The sequence below is a fragment of the Pagrus major genome, chromosome 6, assembly GCF_040436345.1.
Source record: "Pagrus major chromosome 6, Pma_NU_1.0".
Classification (NCBI taxonomy): Eukaryota; Metazoa; Chordata; class Actinopteri; order Spariformes; family Sparidae; genus Pagrus; species Pagrus major.
The window spans coordinates 12,560,816-12,577,556 of record NC_133220.1 but is presented as its reverse complement, the minus strand read 5'-3'; the positions used below and the strand labels follow the sequence as shown (position 1 = coordinate 12,577,556).

The 16,741-nt window shown below is 40.3% G+C and overlaps 1 protein-coding gene across 1 annotated transcript in view; it reads left to right on the top strand.

Annotated features, from left to right (window-relative positions):
* LOC140998205 (cadherin-22) overlaps window positions 1-16,741 on the top strand; it is a 79,314-nt gene that overhangs the window by 37,402 nt on the left and 25,171 nt on the right. Inside the window, exons 6-8 of the mRNA XM_073468403.1 lie at window positions 1,202-1,458; window positions 5,055-5,191; window positions 15,779-15,900. Of these exons, the coding sequence (XP_073324504.1) occupies window positions 1,202-1,458; window positions 5,055-5,191; window positions 15,779-15,900 (516 nt within the window). The remainder of the gene's footprint in view (window positions 1-1,201; window positions 1,459-5,054; window positions 5,192-15,778; window positions 15,901-16,741) is intronic.

Below are 16,741 nucleotides of genomic sequence, written 5' to 3'. Positions count from 1 at the left end.
GTGCATCCCCAGAGGCCCAGTCAGAGCCCTGCAAGCTGGAACAGTTGTTCTGTCAGTCCTGCTTGGTCTGGTTATTATCTAAATGTGATAATACGACCTTGTTGAAAATTTGCATATGTTTGTGTATATTTTTGCATCACTGCCAGTGTCAATAGTTTCAATAGGACATATTGGCAGGTGAGGATTTGGCATATTTGTGTTGTTTATTAGCCTTTTATAGCTACAGAGGTAGCAGGTCCTGTGCCATGGAGTCGCCATGATTCCTCGCCATTTGCTACAGGCCAAACCAAACACTGGCTCTGCAGAGGGCCTTTCATGTTTTTGTGTTTTTTGCATTATGTGCGTTATTCACATTTTCAGTGGCCATAGGTTCTCCCACACATTCGGAAGGTGAGGTTGAGAGAAGCGTTACTTAGTTGGTTTTCTGCAACCTCACGGCAAGATGACACTAAATCCTGCACACCGGACTTTTAATTGTTGAAGGAATATTTCAAGCTGCCTTGTCACACAAAGCTGTTCTTACCATCTCTGACAAAATCCAGTGAAAAGTGATTTGGATTCATTTGGCTAGAAATCAACGAGTGACTGGGCCTTTGCTGGTGAGCATTCAACTTGTAGCTTTTGGTAAAGTTAATACTGTTTGCACCTTGCATCCAAGTCTTTCCAGTTAGTAGGCCTAATAGGGTATGTTCAGACAGAGAAGCCTACAGTAAGGTGCACTGAAGAGATGGAGAAAGAAAGATGACTGGTCTTTGATGATTGATGATCATTAGTCGCTCACTGGGGTTTGACTGTCAGTGCCGCTTCTCTTCAAAAGCTGAACTGTTTTCAACTTAAATTGTACTCTGTGTCGAAATCTGAAAACCATATGCAGAATTTTAGCAGCAGTATCTTTTCATTCATTCATTCAAGTGTCTCCTAAATGACATATCGCTCTTGTGAATGGGGCCGAATGGCAAAATGAACATGTGAATAATAAGCCAGCAGCTGTATGTTGGTTCAATGGACTGTTTTCATTATTCTAGCTACCACTAGTGATGACCTGGTGCTGCAGACACAACAATAACTAGAAAGAAACCATCAACTCGACCGAGACGGGATATGTGTACACTGATATCTGAGCGTCGGTATCAGTACTGAGCCTGGTGTCACTTTTAATAGATTGCTGTGAAATTAAAACAGGATCTTGTTTTTCTTTCAGACGCTGGACTTCGAGAGCAAGCGCACACATAATGTCGTGGTAGAGGCAGTGAATAAGCATGTGGACCCTCGCTTCGTGGACTTAGGTTCCTTCCGAGACCAGACCATCGTCCGGGTCAGCGTGTCGGACATAGACGAGCCACCCATCTTTCAACCACCAGAGGGCGCTACTATGGAAGTGCAAGAGGACGCCAAAGTAGGAGCGCTGGTTGGAATTGTCACTGCCAGGGATCCAGATGAGAAGAGAAAACCTGTCAGGTACAGCAATGAACCTAATGCCAACTTCGCTGGAAAGTTGGTGGTTTAAAATTGGTGCAGCATATGGCAAACAGAGGCTACTTGTTGTGAAAAAGGTTATAGTTTACTTTTAATCGCATTAATTAGGTCCCTTATGTTTTATATAATTGCGAACTGTGACTGTTGTAAACGGTCCATATGCATAACACAGGACAAACACAATCATGGTCAACAACTACTAGTACTTAAAACATAATGGACAGAGTGGACTGCAGCTTTAAAGGAGAGAATTGTTTCTGACCCAACTGTACTGGTGCACATGAGTGATTTGATTTGGTAATAATATCGAAGTTGGTATAAATGAAAATCTTTTGGCTGTGTAAAAGTGTGGCATATAAAAAATGCATGAAAATGTAGAGATACGATTAAAGTAGTACTTAGATACTGGATGAACACAACTGCTTTTTGCAACAGCCTGATAAAAACTATATCAACCAAAACATTGGCAATAAAACATCGCTGTGGAAAGGTTACTGCTAAGTATGAATAACAGGATTTTAAAGCAAAGTTTTGCATGACTGAGTGAGTCATTTTTATGTGGCTTGGACGGGACACTGCAGCACTGCAACACGGGCAGCCATTCCACAAGACTTTACCACTGTATACATTTTTGTGAGCACAGAATTTCTCCCATGAAAAATGTAACTTTGATGTACTATAACTCACTTGCCACAAGTAGATACATAGGTAGCTTAAGAGCAAAATCTTTTTTAAACAATTCCTCTCGAAGATGGAGTGAAAGCCCGAGCAAACGGTGAACGGTGTGGCTCGCACAATGGACGACGCTGTGCTGAACACCTCTTCTTTTCTCTCCGATCACTGTGTGTGATAAAAACAATATCATCTGGTAATCTTCTGTACCAAGGTCTCAAGTTTATATGTCCTCAGAAGAGCAATCGCAGTGTTAGAGGAGAATGTAGATAAGGGCTAAGACAGTCTCACTGACAGAGTACACACCGACCCACGCAGCGCCTGTGCAAATTACCTCGATTAAAAATGCATGAGGCCCAGAGTTCCAGGTGTAATAAAGTGCAACACAATGGCAGGGCTGTCGTTCACCAGTGTCTTGGCAGCCTGGAGCTGAAAGTGTGTGATACGTGTGCAAGCATAAATGAGTGTGTGTGGTCGTGTGTGTGCACGTGTTTGAGTAAGTGAATGCGTAAGTGAAAGGGAGGGAGAGGGGTTGGCATGGAGCCACCTACTGGGCAGAGTTAGCGAGCCGATGGCCTCTGGCACTGGGAAACACACACTGAACTCTGGATAATCAAGCACCCTGAGTGGTGTTGTATTAGAGCAAAGTATGCATCTGCTGTGGTTTTGATCAGCAAGATGATTTATTGATGAGTGAATAGTTATGGAGCAGTAAAAACAAACTGCAAAGGGTACCATGCCTCATGTTAACAAAGAATGTCCAACACACGAGGATTCAAGCAGGTGATCAAACAACTGGAAGACAGCTTGTCAAAAGATGCTCTAAGATACAAAACAAATGAGCTTAAACAATTATAGTCTAGTTTAAAGGGCACGAATGCTGTTTTGCCAACATGATAGGCATTCCAAAAACTGTGTGTGCAGCAGCCAAGTTTGTGTTTTGTGATGCAGACAGATTGTGTTAGAAAAAAAAGGTTTTTTTTTACTCTGATGGAGCGTGAATCAGTGTTTATGAGGACAGGGATTTTTTTTTAGTCTAAAAACATGGTGCTGATGCCCCCTTACTCGCATCCCGTGAAAACTGACATGCACTGGAAACCAAAGGTTCAGTTTTTGTCTCCTTTTGAATAGTAATCATGTGGGGAAGCAAATGTGTACAAAAACAAGAGGTTTTATTTATTTATCTATTTGTTTTGTCTGTCGTGCTGTCATATCTGTCATCTGAATCCAATTATGAAAAAAAAAGAAAGAAATACAACGAGGCATTGTGCAGCACAGTTTGAGATTCGGTAGAGCAGAGAGAGAAGTATATTTTTCATGTTTACGCTGGAGACAAAAGTCAATGGCAGGTGTTAATGTAACCCAGTCGGATCTAATCACCATCCTACATGATGCATATTGATGTGAGATGTAACAGAGTATTACACTGACGGATACGTGAATGCATACACATGTACAGTAGGCTGTGTGATTGTGTGGAAGGGCGCAACGTCAGTTCAGTATCTTAAACACTGATCGGTTGGCTGCCATGGTGTCGTTTCAGATGCAAGAGTTTATTTCCAACAGGGAAAATCTCATTCTATCCAAATCTAGTTACACCATGACGGAAAAAAAGAATAGAGGAATTGGTGATCCTGCTCAAGTCAGAATCAGTTTAATTTATTGATGTCCGGCGAGTTTAAAGGCTAACTCCACCAATTTTACTCATTAAAGTGTGTTAACAGGTATATGTAAATAAAGCAGAATGAAGCCTTTTGTGGCTCCAGAGGACGCTGGATGCCATCTAATTAATTGACTCCAGTTGTGCTAAGTTGCATTGTGGGTAATGTAGGTGCCAGGCTGTGAAAAGGAAGAAGAATGTGCTGGATAGAAAAGGCTGTACTGATTTTGATCATTTGTTTTTTAAACTGTCCTTAATGAGTCCAACCGTGTTAAAAGCCTAGTACCTACATTACCCACAATGCAATGTAGCCTCTGAGTGACATCACTGGAGGCAATTTATCCGATTGCATGCAGCTTCCTCTGGAGCCACAAAAAGCTTTATATAGCTTTTTTAACATATGCGGTAGTACCCCCAGTGACCTGGTAACACACTTCACACGTGTTACCCTTTAACTGAATTTAATGCAAATGCAGTTCTACCCCCACACTATTTAATAAATCGACCTGTGATCAGAAGCTGACTTTATTCTGTTCTCTATACCACATCAGTTTAACATATGGGTCTCTTGACATTACGTTTTATATCCACAACATGTGACGATCATTCTCATGAGACCTGCTGGTTGATGTTTGTCAGAGAGGCCTTAAGAGCTTGTAATGCCCATGGTACTGTATCATGGTTTATGTGGGCTTGAGAAAGTGTATGCATGCGTGTGTGTGTGTGTGTGTGTGTGTGTGTGTGTGTGTGTGTGTGTGTGTGTGAGGAACTAAGAACAAAGAAACCTTTCAGCGAGTTTTTGTTGACTCACCAATCTTCTCAGAGCACCAAGTACCCCGAAGAAGGAGAGATGCATTTGTGGTTTTTCTAGAGTGCACAATGAAAATTTAATGTTTATTTTCTTACTCTGAATAGGCAGAGAAAAGCTGACTATATGGCCGCGTGCAGTTGCAGGGACACAGTGCTATTAGGGTCACAGGACCCTGTGACAAGCCTCCAGTACTGTAAATACCTTTCAAATATAATTGCTTTAACTGTTGTCCCTTCTGTATAAATTGGTATTATTTATTGGCGCCCAGAGCCAACTCTCCACGTCCTTGTTAAGTTCTAAGAAAAAAAATACAAAGACCTTAATTAAATTACTTCAAAATGTACATTTCTGTGTAATTATTGACTTTCTTCCTTCCTCTCGCTTACTGCTTCTTTTTCTCAACATTTATGTCTCCTTTTTAATCCGTTGTTCCAGGTTTTCCATCGATCGGACCACAGACCAGGAGATGATCTTCCATATCGATCCCGATTCGGGTGCCATCACACTGGGCAAGATTCTGGACCGAGAGACTGCTGGCTGGCACAATATCACTGTAAAAGCTGTCGAAGCAGGTACATTGCTTTTCATTTCAAATTGAGCGTATCACACATAGGATGTTTGCATCTTCATACTGCTGGGAAATGTATGGTGTTTATTATACTCTAGTGACTTTTTCAGTATGTACAATTAACTCCACCAAGTACAATCTGAGCCAAAGTGAAAAAGGCTTTTTTTCACCCCATGCGAGACTTGTGGATCTTAACATAGTCAAAACAAAGCCTTTAAAAAATGCACCATCAAGATAACACCAGTACAAACAAACAAGTAATCAAAATGAATCTTATTACTGTACTCCTCCTCATATCACCCGAAAACCAAGCAATGACAAAATGTAGCTGAGGGGCAACTGAAGCTGCTCTTAAGGAGAGCACTTGTATTTGTTTGAACAATTCACTGCCCAGTTTTGAAAACAAGAAAGTTAAACTTGGCTTTGTGTGCACACAGTGCCTGCCAGTGATGGAGACTGTACAAGTTGAATTAGCTGTCCAACATTTGCCGACTCCCACCAGGGGTGATAAGGGGTGACAGACAACCTCACACGGCTGTGCGTCATTAGCTACCAAAGCTTTTGGCACATTCTCAGCAGCAGAGTGTTGTGGCTTTTAGCTTTGAGAAAGACAAGGAAAGTAATGCACGGTGGTAGAACAGCACTTAAATGGATGTCAGGGTTTGCTGCAAACAAAATTCATCATCTGAGAACAAGAGACCAGTGTCATGGGATACGTAACAATACCAGTAACTCTAAGTTGATTAAATATACAGTATTCATATTACTGTATATGCGGTATCTGCATGACAGTTAGTTTTATAATGTAGTTTTACATAAACCTTTGGAAGACATAATAAGCATTTTATGTATGTCTTAACATCTTAAGTGTTTTTTTTTTTGTGGTGGTGATTCTGGAAGACGGGACCTCGACTCGAGACCGTGGACATTTGGATTGAGCTTCAGTCTCAGTTTCAATATTACTACAACCTTACTGGTCATATTTGACCATACATTTGTTAACAAACATGAGTAATGTAAACCTTTATGTCATTAGAAAACCTAGTTCTTTGTTTACATGTGAGTGTTGTCCTAGCACTTGTTGGACCTGTCAGTCAATTTGGGATTGATAGCAGCTTTAAACCAATTGGCGGAATAATTGTTGGCAATGTACACCCTGCAAACCAGGGATATGTTAAAGCAACTCTGTGTTTCTTTAAGTTGAATTTTCAATGGTCTGGTTGGGTTTAGGCACAAAAAACATTCTTCCCCTTCAATCTTCCCCTGACCCTAACATTGTTAGGGTCAGGGGAAGATTGTGTTTTGCCGTAAATTGTTCTGTCACCACAAAAACAGCTAGAAATCGAGTCCGTGTCCTTGGATTAATCCTTGAAAGAACTCTTTGTTTCTCTTGGTTCAGTGCTTAAGGTCTGGTTAGGTTAAGGCTCATCTGAGTTCCATATAATATTGTAATGTAATGTTAATAGGATACCTATGACATGTCTTTTATTTTGAAATTTGGTGGCCGGGCTACGTTCTTCTTCACAGTTGATTCAAAAATATATTTACTGTATATTTGTATATCGTTCTGCTTCACGAGCAAAACAGCTGTACAGCTTGTTTTCATATGTTCTGCCAACCTATGAAGGACATCACACTCCACTGTAGTCATCAATGTCATCTTTCTGATACCAGGATGAAAATACAGTCATCGTTTTATCGCTTGCCTTCGAGCTGACAAACGTATCACTGAAAATGAAGGAAGGGCTTCTATTTTTTTTTTTTTTTTTTTCATCTCATTGGGTCCTTTTGTCATTGCAAAGAAAATGAAGAATGTAATAACTTGGGGGAGCTGGGAAGTTATTACTATACCATTAGAAGTAAACTTGAGGAAGGAAGGAGGAGGCCTGGTGTTCCCCACTTTTTTCAATCTTATACAGATGAAGTGATTTTGGGATTGCGGTGAAAGCAGAGGAGATTGCATTCTGCATCTAACTGGTATCCGCCATTGCACACAGGAAGGAGGAGGAGAACAATGCACATAAACAAAGCTGATTTTGAAAATGTCTTCATACTTGTTCCACTCTCATATAGCCTCAGACTGTCATTACTCCAATAATCAATACAGCCTAAACTGAATAGTAAGCAGTCTCACCCAACACAAACATTCTGACAAAATTAGACTGGAGTCTTTTTTTTTTTTTTTTCGAGCTGTAATTCCCAGAGCAATTTGGGCGCTTTTGTGCTCTGCCTCTTTGTGCTTGGCATTATGTCATAGGCACATTTTAATGTTAATTGAACATTTAAGCGGCCCTAACCCCTCCGATATCAGACATAAACACATGCCTGCACTTGATAGATAAAGCCTCTCACATTGCCTTCCAAAGAAACATCCGGACAGACGGAGTCAGTGGTCAACGCCATCAGAATTCCCATCCAGAATGTTTCTTTATCGCCTGTTAGCTCAGGGAGTCCTGAGAGCTGTAGACGCTCAGACAGGAGATGGAGTAAGAAAAAAAAGAGAGAGACAGAAAGAAAATAAAAAAAAGGCCACATGAGAGATGGGAAGAGAGAGGGGGTAAGGACTTGTGAATCAGCTAGCTAGAGTATTTTAAGAAAGGACTTTATTTTCTCTATAATGATTTTGTTCTTTTTTTTTTGTTGGGTCCCTCTCCTCATTAAGGCCCGGAAAGCCACAAGGTCAACTTGTCTGAGGACATTGTTAAAGCTAGAGTTTTGTGGCTCACCCCTTAATTATTCTCCCAGTCCATTTCTGACCTCTGAACTCTTGTATTGCCTCCGTATCAGTATTGGACAAGTGACAACAGCTTTTCTGACATGCTCCGAGTCTGTGCCCTGAGATTAACCCTGGCTACAAAATTGCAACACACACTAAATGTCAATAACCGCACATGTGTCTGTGCTAAGAAAAGATGTTTTAGTTCAAGTGCAGCTACGAGCCCACCCCACTAATCAAACGCAAATACACACACATGCACACACGGCATGTCTTCGAAATCATCCAATTAAAAATAGCAACCCTGAGCATCTCCTCTGCAGACATTGTCAGTGTGAAGGAGGAAACAACCTCTCATCTGCGTAGTACTTGTCTACTTTCCAGAAAACACAGAACCCCCTGAGTACAGGAGGAGCATTTAACTGCACTGTCACTAGCCGGCGTACTTCCTGACAGTCTTCTCCATAGAAACGTATCAGGGTAAGTTAGAGTGACATATAATTTTCGAGAACTGATAGCAAGTATGATATCACCTTGCAGAACTGCTTTTTTTACCCAGACAGGTTGGTGGAAAAAAAAGGAGCATCACCCTGAGGGCGAAAAGATACCGAAGTAGCTGGAAAGTCTTTATCTCTTGCACTGTTGCAGTGAAGAGACATTTTCTGCAGCATAACTTTTTCTCACTCGCTGTCTGGCAAACATGCACCTTGTTTGATTGTTATGGCGTTAGAACATTTTTCTCTCTGACTCCAAATGAATAACACACATTGTGAGGGGAGATAAGTGTCTCTATTCAATCAAAGTCGGAGAATGCGAAGGAAAAAACGGATCTAAAGAGCAGTGTAACGGAAAGCAAGACCTGTTTACGGAGCACAATAAGTGGTTCACATTAAACTGAGAGTCAAAATAAGAGGAAATTTGGCAAGAAAGTGCACAACATAGGGTTTAAAGTGCCTCTGTTTGAATGAATGTAGTTTGAGCTATTGTAGTGAAACTCCCATCTGTGGGGAGACATAATAATGTGTAATCAGGGAGCAGAGGTTGTGACCCGGCTGATGTGGGTTGCTGGTCTGTCCTGTTACATAATCGCTCACATGTCCTCACTGCCAGTGTAGTTGCGGAGGAGGAGGAAGAGAACCTGAATACTCAAACAGCGTGTTTTGTTTTCCTTCTTTTGGTAGGCTGACATAATTAATTCATCAAATAGTGGTCGTGCATAGTATACCGAGTGCTTGTGGGGACATTTCTGGCATTCGAGGCCACAGAGTTGCTCACTTGCATTGTATTACTCTCACAATATTGTAGAGATGAATGGTCAATCAGGGTTGTTGTGTGTTGATGTGCTTCAGAGAAGAGTGGTCTTCACTTGGATGAATATGAAGTGGACCTTTTTGTTTGGTTGCCTCATCATCTGTCTTCTGATGATTTAAACCCCACTCAGTGAATGTTGATGAAACACAGAGACTTGATGCATCCACTACTGGAGTGCAGCATGTTCATAATCACATCATTGCATTGATTACCATTACTTATTTAACTGTTATAAAACTTTGTGATTGCAGTTGCAAACTCAGACCTTCAGTGACCGGTCAAGGGGATTGCTATTGGCTTAAAAGAGCACTTACATTTGTTGTTTATTCTGGCAGCCCCTGTGGACAAAAGTAGAATGAGCACCACTGCCTTGAGTCTAACGATTTTGATCTGGCTAAAAAAAATGTTGTTTTCTTAGCCAGTAAAAGGAAGATGCAACATATTTTTAACAAGGATGTGAATGTTTTCAGACGTGTCTGTTTGTCGGTTGGTTTTTCAACAGGATGACACAAACAATACCAAACAAATTCCCACAAAACTTGGATTGAAGATGGGTCTCTGCCCAGAATACACTCTTAACTTTTGGTGCAGATCTGAATAAAAGGACAGATGAAGGAATTTCTTAGTGGAATTTCTCAGGGAAGAATGCTATGAGTGAGTTTTATTTGATGTGGATCCTAGATCTGGTGATCTTAGATTATGGTTGAGCAGTTGTGGGTTGTTTAAAATTTAGAGTGATACAGGGCTATTGAGTTTGATTTGATTGGATGCGGCTTGACTGAATTAAAGGGAACCGTTGGGCACATGTGTTCTACTGACTGCCATTCTAATTAATACTATTTCTCTTTTTCAAACGCAGCTTTTTGAAGGATGCATTGTGATGAGATAACGTATCTGTTTGTGGCTATGTAAGATTAACAACTAATATGACGAAGATCCGTAAAGCAACCTTTGTTTTACTCCTGTACCGTACCACTTGGTCTGGCTGCATCAGTGTTCATTCTGTTATAGGGTGACGAAACCGCTCTGGCTTGTTTGTATTTATGCAAACCAATAACAGTCGTCTTCGGCGGTGCTAAATCCAGAATGCAGTGACAAAATAGTGTCGTAGAAACTTGTTTTGCACATTTGGAGCTCACATTTTCAGCATGTAGGTTATGAACTAACAGGTGGTTGTTGTGGTTGTAGGCAGCCAGTGGCAGACTTATACCCACAGTCTGCATCCCGTGAGTCAGACTCGTGTAGTCTCAGACAAGGCATCAGTATTACATTGAAACCTGTTCATGACCAGTTCAAAACTCCTTGAAATGAAGTGAAATGACTCACCAGTAATAACGTGATGTTACGATAAAATGTCTTGTCAATGGTCAGTAATATTCTGTCTATAATAAAGATTCCAGAGATTCCAGTGCAAATAAAAAAGTGGCATAGAAGGGTCAGTGTGTCTGACCTATCTTCAAATGCAGATAATATGAAGGAATTCACCATATCATCATATTCTGTGTGTGTCTGTGTGTGTACAGCCGGTTTCATTAAGGTTGGACAGGTTATTGATTCAAATTATATCCATTAATACCAGTAACCTTGGCGACAAAGAATGAGAAACATTTTTAAGGAGCTAACGTTGTGTTATTTTGCAGATAAATCCACCACCAGCAGGAACATAAAACAGCATATGTTTAGAGAGGGATGTGAAAAATCTTCACAGGAAAGTGTGTTGAGAATTTTCTGAACTCAGATTGCCGCACGTCATTGCCGAGACCAAAAAAGTAACACATCGATTGAATGATGGAGCCTATTCAAGTTTTCTGTCACCAGCAGAGGTGTGTTGGCAGAGACACTATGATCACCATTCATTTCTCCGTTTTCAAACTCACAAAAGGAAGCGTCATTATCCAGTTCAACAAGAATGTCATTGACAAGGCAATCTTGTGTTACATTGTGACATGTGTCTTGACATCAGCCAACAAAAAGGCTCCTCGCTCATTATTGATTGATACAAAGAGAAGGAGGAAGTCTTTCTGCCAGAATGGTCAAAACTTGCTAAAATATTTGATAACAAAGTTAAAGTTCTGTTTTCATACAATCGTATGCTTTCTGATATTTATAAGGCATCGACTAGCATGTGTAGTATTTTTCATAGTTTTTTTACGCTGATCATGTCTCATGCCGCAAGCTGTTTCTCTGATGCTGCATCGTGTATAACGCTTCACGTGAACATGGGTGGAATTGAAACCAAGTTGTTTGTGCTCAGTCGGTGTTTAGATGGAAAGGCTTATAGGGATTTTGTTTATTTGTTGATGTTATGGGTTTAACGAGTTTGTTGTTTGCCTTCACTTTATCCTAGAAATGTTTTTTTTTATTATTTGTCATGGAAATGAATGAAAAGCAGGCGCCGCCACAGCACAGAGAAGAAAACCAATGCATTTAGAAGCATGTTTTCTCCTTTGTGTATAAGGCTTATTCCCCAAATGCGAAACCTGTTTAATCTTGATGGTGGTAAAATTAAATTATTTTCCTTCTTTGTTGGCTGAATATTGTAATGGAAATGAATGTCCGTCATTGCAAATGGGAATTAGCACCTGATAGCGTTTGTCTTTGATGTGATGTAATTGTGGAATCTTTATTTTTCCTTTGGGCGCGTTTGTGCCGGAAGATTTGACAATTTTATTGGATATTTTCAATTATGTAGGATGTTCAGAGGGCCTGGAAATGTTTTGTTGTGGGCATTTACAGCTGTTAGTTCTAACACACAATAACTTAAGCTGTATTAGCGAGGTTTTGGTTGAACTACTGTGTAATATTGGAACTATGCAACTGGCGAAAAATGGCCGTAATACTCTGCAGCATACGTGCCTACATGTCCAGGCCTCTGGCTAAGTGACGAGACCAGAAGAGTTTTTATCCACATTTTCCACTCCTGACAAAAGTGACATTTTAAACCAAACTGTTTCCTCCAGCGAAGAAGATGAACCATTTGGTTGCAAGGAGCATGACACTCCTGTCACACACCCACATGCGCTCATGCAGGCACGCACATGTATGCAAAGACTTGCACACACACTCTTACATCCTCTATCTGTCTTCCCTGAAGTTATGTCAGTATAATTCAGTGCCTGGGAGATCTACTATGCAGTTGTTCTGAAAGATTCGCAACAGCTGGTGAGTGCCGCACAGATGCAGAGCATGCCAATAATCTGTTGAAATCCTTTTATTCTTCTTCCCTATCTGCAGACAGATTTAGAACAGCGCCACTTGGTCCAGATGAATGAACCTGTCTCACTGAATAACTCTTTTTCCCCACGGAGGGAGTTTGGGGTGGGTAGAGGCGGGGCATTTCTCACATTGTTTCATCTGTTTTCAATTCTGGGAATTGAAATGTAAAATGTGTAACATCTGATGATTGCTGGTTTTCATTCTGACACAGCAGGGACAGCGGCATAATGTGAAGACGAAATTAGACAGAGTAAAAAGAAGAAGAAGAGAGGAGATATCTAGCACTGGTGGAGCTCTCTGTGCGTTTATGTTCTTGCTGCTCTGGCAAAAAGCAGTCAATTAAAATCCGGCATTGATGTGAGGATTATGCTATTAGTTGAGACCAGCATTCTCATTAGCAGCTGTGCCACTGTCGGGCAGAACTGTGTGCTGAGATAGAGAGCTGGAGAATTTGTCTGCAAAAGTCTGTTGACTATCAGTTTCCCTGACTGACTGTCTTTGGTAAACCTTGTCTTTTTCTTCTATCCGGCTTATGGCTCACCTGTATGCTAGCTGTCAATTTCTGTCATCTGTCCCGACATTGTACCTTTGAAAAGTTTACTTTTTATTTGTGCGCCCGAAGTTTACCCTTGACATCATCTTGTGACAAGTTGCTGGAAAAATCCATAAAATCCAATATGGGCAACAAAGAGGAAACTGGGTGGAGCTGAGATGGGGCAAGAAAGAAGCAATTACCATGGCTGAGTGTGGGGCAGATTTATCATTTAAAGCAAACACGCCTCCAAATATGTCACTCTTTAAGCCTTAATATCTTTTTTATGGAACAATAATTTTAAAATAGCTGTGAAGACACAAATTAGAGGAGAAGTGGCTGCTGTGACCCAATGTCCTTATGAATAAATGACTGAGTCTGTAGAGAGAAGGTGAAGGTCTTTCTAAGGACCTCAGTCTGTAGTCTCCAGGGCCATTAGACCAAGTGGCAAAAACAGAAACAAAAACATTCATCATTAATAAAAAAAAGTATCAGTTTGTCGATTTTTTTTAAATCAGAATAATGATTGTCTATTTTAACTTGTGAACTATAGTTTTGAGATGTGAAAAGAAAATAATGTCACACTTAATTTGGACGTTTTGGTGCAGATGATTGGATTTTTTCATGTTCACAAAATTTCAACATGTGAATTACATACATTCATATGTGAAAAGCTTTTTTTCACATGTGGAAACAAAACATGCCATATGAAATCACAGTGAAATTTCACATGTGGAATCCACATTTTTTCACAATTACATGTGATTGGCTTTTACACATATGAACCTCAATTTTAACATGGAAAAATGAAATAATGCCACATATGAGCTGGACGTTTTTCGCACGTGAGACGTTTCACATGTGAATGAAAACTCTCACACACATTTATATTTCCACATGTGAATGATGTACACTCATCATGTGATTTTCTGTTTTTGTGGATTAGAATTTCCACACGTGGAAACAAAAAAGTTATCTTAATACATACCACAGCTTTAACTATGAAGGTGATCTTTCTCTAACCTTAACCTTGACCTTAAGATTTCCCCTTAACATAGCTAGGTAGTTGTAGTTTCCCAAATCTATCCCTACCCCTGTGATACAACAAAGAACACTCAAGTCGTTTTTTGCACGAGAACTCTTATTAACCTGCTGTTTGAGCATTTAGCTCAAACTTCCGAAGGTTACTACTACTATTATATTAATAACTAACTTCTCATTAAAACTGCAAACGCTACCCTCGATCGCTTAACGGTGTTAATTTATTTTTCCATATACATGCCTCAGTAATGTGAATATACTCATTCTTAAGAGTGAGTTCACTTAATTGCACTTAATTCTCTGCTATTTTTACATAATTATAGCAATTGAAATTCATCCAGTGGAGCTCTTTGTACTGCAGTGATTTGCATGTTTTTTTTTTCTCACCAGTGGGTTATTGTCAGTAGTTGCATGGTGTAACACTGTCTGTAGGGTGCATGAACTGGGTGGTGACAGCTGTGCACTGTTTTAGTCATAAGCTATGTACAGTAATTAACCAGGACATCTGGACCAACACTTAGAGCTACCAGATCGTTCATTTAACACACAGATGACGCCGTCTCTCAAGCTTTTTCTACGTCTTTCTCACACTCTCCTCTCTCTCTCTTACACACACACACATACAGACACACAAACCCTAAGTGCCCCTAGCACCCTTATGTACTGTACATAGTGTTTCAGAGCGAAATGCTAACTCTATCACACATTATCATATGATTAAGAATGGGAATTAAGATTCAACGAGAAGTCGGACTAATTTGAAGTGGGTTTTGATTGTACTAATTACATAATCTCCTCCACTCCCACGTTTACATTGTGGCCCATTAAGAAAAATGTCTTGAGAGTGCATTGTGGTGTTATTACTTGAGATTTATGCAGTAGAAAATGGCATGAGAAATAAAAATTACAGCACTACATTTGCAATTTTGTCAAAAGCATTTATTTGTCATTATCATTGTGCTGATGTGTACCTCTTGCACTCACACTATTAAACTGCGAGTGCTAAATACTATAGTGTCATTATCACGTAGTGAGGACCTAGAGACAAAAATGGAATCTTTGGTACCATTTTCATGTCACTCAACGGTGCAAGAAAGTGTTATTCAGGTAATGGGTGCAATTTGTGGAGGCATTAGATTAAAACTCTTCAGTACTTACCCACAATACCGTCTGCTTCTTCGTGGAAAATTGCATCCATCTGAGTCTCTGTGTCTTGTCTCACTCGTCCTCATGCCTGACAGGAAGAGCATTTGTGATCTTGCCCATTAACCCATGTCCACAGCTCGTATGGCAACATGAGCATGTCAGCAGCATCTGCAGTCCTCTGTCAACATCTACTCTGGATCTGTTCTCCCAAAGGACTTTTGTGTTCAGCCCGAAACACAATCCCCGTAGTTATCCATATAAGTGAAGAAAACTGAAAGGTAAAAATACACCTTGAGTTGCAGTGAAGTACAAGTGAAAAGCGACTTGTTTTGAAGTCTGTGCAGACAGCTGTATTGATTAAAGTAAATGCATATCTGTGCAGTCGGATGAGCACAAGATGGACGACTATGACTGAAACGCCTCTGGTGTAGACAGCCTGTTACTTGAGAAGCACTCCAAACAGGATCGGAACCTCAGTCATTCAGTTGCCAGGCACTGGTATTATGTCTGCTTTACCCAACCAGTTTACTCAGTGTGATTTGTTTCACACTGTCAGCCACTTACTGTGTTGTTGTTGGGTCTATTTACACTATTAATTATGTGTGTTGTCTTTTCTGCCTCTTCTACAGATAATCACACCATGGAGTCTCACTCAGCAGTGAGTATCCGGATTCTGGATGTAAATGACAATCCCCCTGAGCTGGCCACACCATACGAAGCCTCTATATGTGAAGATGCCGAACCAGGGAAGGTAAGTTCCTAATCTGTACATTTATTAAAGGGGATCCATGTAACAATTTGTGGCAATTTACGTGTATTTATCCCTTTTTTATTGGCCATATCTGAGCCAATTGTAATGTGACGTGAGGAATGAAATCTTCACCGTTTTTCTCGGTTGCCTGTGGACGGTTTTGTTTAATGCTGCTGGACTAAGGATTTTCAGTGACATTCCAAAGGATGTGACTTCATGAATGTTCTCAAGTGCCTCAACTCTCTCCGCTCCGCTAGCAGAGAGCAATAGTCCCTAACATTGGAGTCCACTAATGTTGCTTTAGCATTCCAGATTTATCCTCCATTTCATCTGTGTTGATGGTAATGAAGGAAGGAGTCGGGTAACAGTGTACCAAAGCACTAACACTGCATTAATATCATAAGAAAAAAAGATTTTTAAAGCAATATTATGTAAAAAATTGGCATTGTGAGTGATTTGGCGCCCCCCACAGTTTCTAAGTGCAACACCACTGTTGTAAATACAAATCCAGGTCTAAAAAACAATTTGTCAGACATAATGTAGGCGCTTACTACAAACAAAACATATATATGTCCTAACAATGTTATGTGCTGAAAACTTGTATCTTGAAGTAAACATGTATGTAACGCTGTGATCCTACCCTCTCACTGATGTTGCAAGTGATAGGGGGGTGGGGTGGCTGAGTCAGAGACAGCATTCACCCTATTATAAAGACACTGTGCCATCAAAATGATTTTGAAGCTGTTATTTAAAGGGAAAAAAAGTTACATAATGTTGCTTTTACAATGCCACAAAGAAACATATTACCTGTGGATAATGCAGAAAGGCAGCACTGAAAACA